The sequence below is a fragment of the Sphaeroforma arctica genome (genome assembly GCF_001186125.1).
Source record: "Sphaeroforma arctica JP610 unplaced genomic scaffold supercont1.279, whole genome shotgun sequence".
Lineage (NCBI taxonomy): Eukaryota > Ichthyosporea > Ichthyophonida > Sphaeroforma > Sphaeroforma arctica.
In genome coordinates this window covers 25,067-29,314 of record NW_014040279.1, presented here as the reverse complement: position 1 = coordinate 29,314, position 4,248 = coordinate 25,067, and the positions used below count along the sequence as shown (strand labels likewise).

Below are 4,248 nucleotides of genomic sequence, written 5' to 3'. Positions count from 1 at the left end.
TTTTTAATAGTTCGGTACTTGGGCAAAGGTCGCCTTACGTGGGCCCATAAATATCGACCCTACCTTGCTAATGGACCGGATGCGGCTTTGGGCACGAGCTCAGCCGTTTATAATTTTATAGTGACGGGTGTCGTATAGACGAAGGGTTCCCTCAGGGCCCAAGGCCCCAGGCCCCAGAGAGTCCAGACTCCAGCCTGCAAAGTCCAAGCCCCCAAGGTCATATGAACGGAAACGGAGACCGTTACTTTTACATGAATAAATACGTAAATATTTACAAACGTTCAACTTTTATTCTAAAAAAACCATACATTTAGAATAAAATAAATCACTTCATCATATTTAAAAAAATTTAAGACCACAACTATTTATTTACGTTGGTGACGTGGGGTGTTATATAATGAAATATTATAATAAATTATAACGGGTATACATTCTTTTAGCGTGGTCTTTGAATGTTTTGCCTAAAATTTTAAATTGTCGACCAGCAGACAGCAAGCAGTGCACGCGTCCAAATGAAGAATGCAATTTTTATTGCAATTTCAAACTATACAGCATCCGATCTAGTAGGATGGATACTATTAATGAGGAATACTGTATCCGGTTCATTATTGCTGACTGTATCTGTTCCTTTCAAATCCGATGTACGTCAGAAACTGCATCATTGTCTCGTACAAAAGTAGTTACTACAAATATACCAGCATGGTTTCCCCAACACAGAAACTCATAGTTAATCCACGCGACCATTGTTGGATATATTTGTTTATATTTATATGCTGTACTTTTGATCCATTTAAACTTCGAACTCTGTCATGCTGGCATCATCTGTCTGTGTCACTACATCGGTTTGCACCATGGATAACATATCAGCACTATCCATTTCTATCTCTGGGTACTTTTGCTCCACTTCAAAGTGTGCACCTTGACCAGTCTCGTCAACTGATGACCAGGGTCCGAAATTACATACGCACGTAAGACCTTCCATAGCAGGGCCTACTCCCGGAGTGTCATCAGGCCAGAAATAGGTAGGCAGTCCACCGAACAACACACCCTCATAGGCAGAAATAGTAACATATCCGTCCATTCGGAAGATAGAATCCGCTGGAACCGAATCGTCGAAGCTAACTGCACAACCTGCGTCTGTCTCCACATACGGCCAATTAGGACCTACAAATTGGGCCATGCCATCATACGAAACGTTCGTTGCTAGCTGGATCGAGTCGGGCTCATAGTAGTATACACACTTTGAATCTGTTGTTGCTGGTCCACCAAGCGTATCACCGGCACGGGCGTTTGTGATTATGATCGCGGGGAGGTCTGCCCCGTTCGCAGGCACATTCGAGCCGTAGTCGATATTTTCTAGTAGCGACAGCATGATAGCACAGGTTGGTTCGGCAACGGAGGCCTCTTCAGAGGCAACTGTATCGATTCTATCACTTTCCATCTCGGGAAGGCTTTGTTCGACCTCGAAGTGTGCACCTTGCCCTGTCTCATCGACTGAAGACCAGGGTCCGAAATTGCATACGCACGTAAGACCTTCCATAGCAGGGCCTACTCCCGGAGTGTCATCAGGCCAGAAATAGGTAGGCAGACCACCGAACAATACACCCTCATAAACAGAAACGGTAACATATCCGTCCATTCGGAAGATAGAATCCGCTGGAACCGAATCGTCGAAGCTAACTGCACAACCTGCGTCTGTCTCCACATACGGCCAATTAGGACCTACAAATTGGGCCATGCCATCATACGAAACGTTCGTTGCTAGCTGGATCGAGTCGGGCTCATAATAGTATACACACTTTGAATCTGTTGATGCTGGTCCACCAAGCGTATCTCCCGCACGGGCGTTAGTGATTATGACCGCGGGGAGGTCTGCTCCATTCGCAGGCACATTTGGGCCGTAGTCAACGTCTTCTAAGAGCGAAAGCGTGATATCACAAGCGGCATCAGCAAATGTGGCCAGTGCCGCAATTGATGCGACCATGGTTCGAGTGTACATCATATCGATCGTGAATTATTCAAGTTTCTATGCTTTCGTTATCAAATCTGATAAGTGTTTATGAATGAATACAATTTCAAAAACAAACGGGAATTTATACTATTTGGCTGCTAAAACCCAACATCGATTGCAAGGCGAACACATGTGTGAGGTATCCAGCAGTTGGGAGCCACATAAGAGTACATGGCGAGGATTATACTAAGCCACAAAAATATTTGTACTGGGGGTATGTAGTGGGGTACATTTTTAGGGGTTTTAGTAAAAAAATTATAAACGTCAACATGGTTGCGTGTGCTCAAATTCGGTGTAGTTTGGAGTTTTGACGTGTACTGCGGTCTATGGCACTCGCCAATACCATTGGCTCACCGAATGTTTCGTGATTCACAACCAATTGGGGATATATTCTGATTCCGATAAAGACTATTAAAAGTATAAATAAAAAAATAGATAAATTCGGACGAGAAAACTGAAAACTGAACCGTGAATTGGATAATACGGGAACAGGAAGTCAGGAACCCGGGAAGTTGGAACACTTGAACTATTTTTTTATTTAAAAACAACTTAAATATATAGTTCACTTTTTAGTTTTCGTACTTTTTGTTATTTTTATATATAAATATATACTAAAAATACATATATTATAATCTTCTGGGCCGCTCTATTTTACTATTTATATTCTCTATTTACTGATATCTATTTTATATAAAAAAATACTCGCTTGTACTAAATACTGAATAGACCCACTAGTGGTTGTGCGACACTAAAAATACATCTCATGATGTATTTATGGAGCTATATATTTCTGGCTTGGTATGAGGTGGCGACAGTGTTGCCATGTTCAACAGGTAAACGATTGTCGGATACTGTAGGAAACTGTCGTGTCGTTAACCTCTAGTTTCCGCCTTGACTATTATTGAGGTCAATGCATATATTTTATTGGCTACGGATACATTAAGTCTTTTTATTGGTTAATATTTAATTAAAACCCAATGTTGCCAGGTCAGAAAGGTTAACGACGGCGGAAACATGTCGGAAATCTAACATGTGGTGTCGTTTACCATGTCAGATATATTTATACTTATGTATCTTTTTTTCATTTTTAATATAAAAAAATAGAATTTTGTGTAGACAATTAGACTCTCTCTCTATGTATTTTTTACATACTACAGGTTACTCACGCTACCGGCTACACTCTACAGTCTACACCGTACACGTAGTCTACACTCTACACTCTCCACTTTATATACAGTCTCAACTCTACAGTCTACACCCTGCATCATAAATACACTTCTCTAGAGAGTAGAGCCGCTACATTTTTATATAAAAAAACCAATACTAAAATATAAATATAAATAGTGGTCAAGCATCTGTAATCTGACAACTTCTGACTTGATTGAGAACCAATAATATTATCGTATCGTACATTGATGGTATGCCATTTTTAAGTTTGCATAGTTATATATCTAAACACAATTTGCCAAAGACGGTCATATGTAGGTCATTGTAGGTCTGTAGGACGTCTTCGCTGGGAATAATAATAAAAAACCTCCTAAAATTTCCAGCCGATATGGACTCTAATCGCAATCGTCGAAGCTAACTGCGCAACCTGCGTCTGTCTCCACATACGGCCTATTATTAAAAATAAAAGCAAAAACGAGAAACAATCGTTTTCTTTATTTAAAATTAAAAGTTGAACGTGAACTCATGTATCTATTTATAAACTTCTATGATATGAATATGCACTTATTGTACTACCCAGAAGTCCAGAACGTTTTTAAAATACGTGCGACGTATACAAATCTAAATATTCAAAGTCACGCATCTAAAATTATGTGGTCACTTGTCAGGTGCAGGGCCGCTAACGTCAATAAGTTATACACGGTGTAGATATAAGTTGAACGTTAACCGTTATTTTTTCAATTTATACCGATTTATTTAACTTCTATAAACTCAAAATATATAGTCGAAATAGTTGATTTTGCACTTCAGAACTGCACCTATACTCAGCGAAATGTACTATGTATAAAACCTGGTGACTTATAAGGCATAATATATAATTATATACATATTTAGATATATATATATATATATATACATATTAGTATATATATATATATATATATATATATATGTATATAACCTGGTGACTTATATGGCATAATATATAATTATATACATATTTAGATATATATATATATATATACATATTTAGATATATATATATATNTATATATATATATATATATATA

The 4,248-nt window shown here is 38.4% G+C and overlaps 1 protein-coding gene across 1 annotated transcript; it reads right to left on the bottom strand.

Moving 5' to 3' along the window:
- Positions 1 to 520: 520 nt before the first annotated feature.
- Positions 521 to 2,050, bottom strand: SARC_04747 (hypothetical protein). The gene has a single exon (XM_014301405.1). It carries the CDS (start codon positions 2,000 to 2,002, stop codon positions 791 to 793), a length of 1,212 nt encoding a protein of 403 aa, XP_014156880.1. The 5' UTR covers positions 2,003 to 2,050; the 3' UTR covers positions 521 to 790.
- Between the last annotated feature and the right edge of the window lie 2,198 nt (positions 2,051 to 4,248).

Coding starts and splice junctions, on each gene's coding strand:
- SARC_04747 (XM_014301405.1), bottom strand. CDS start 2,002: ATGATGTACACTCGAACCATGGTCGCATCAATTGCGGCACTGGCCACA.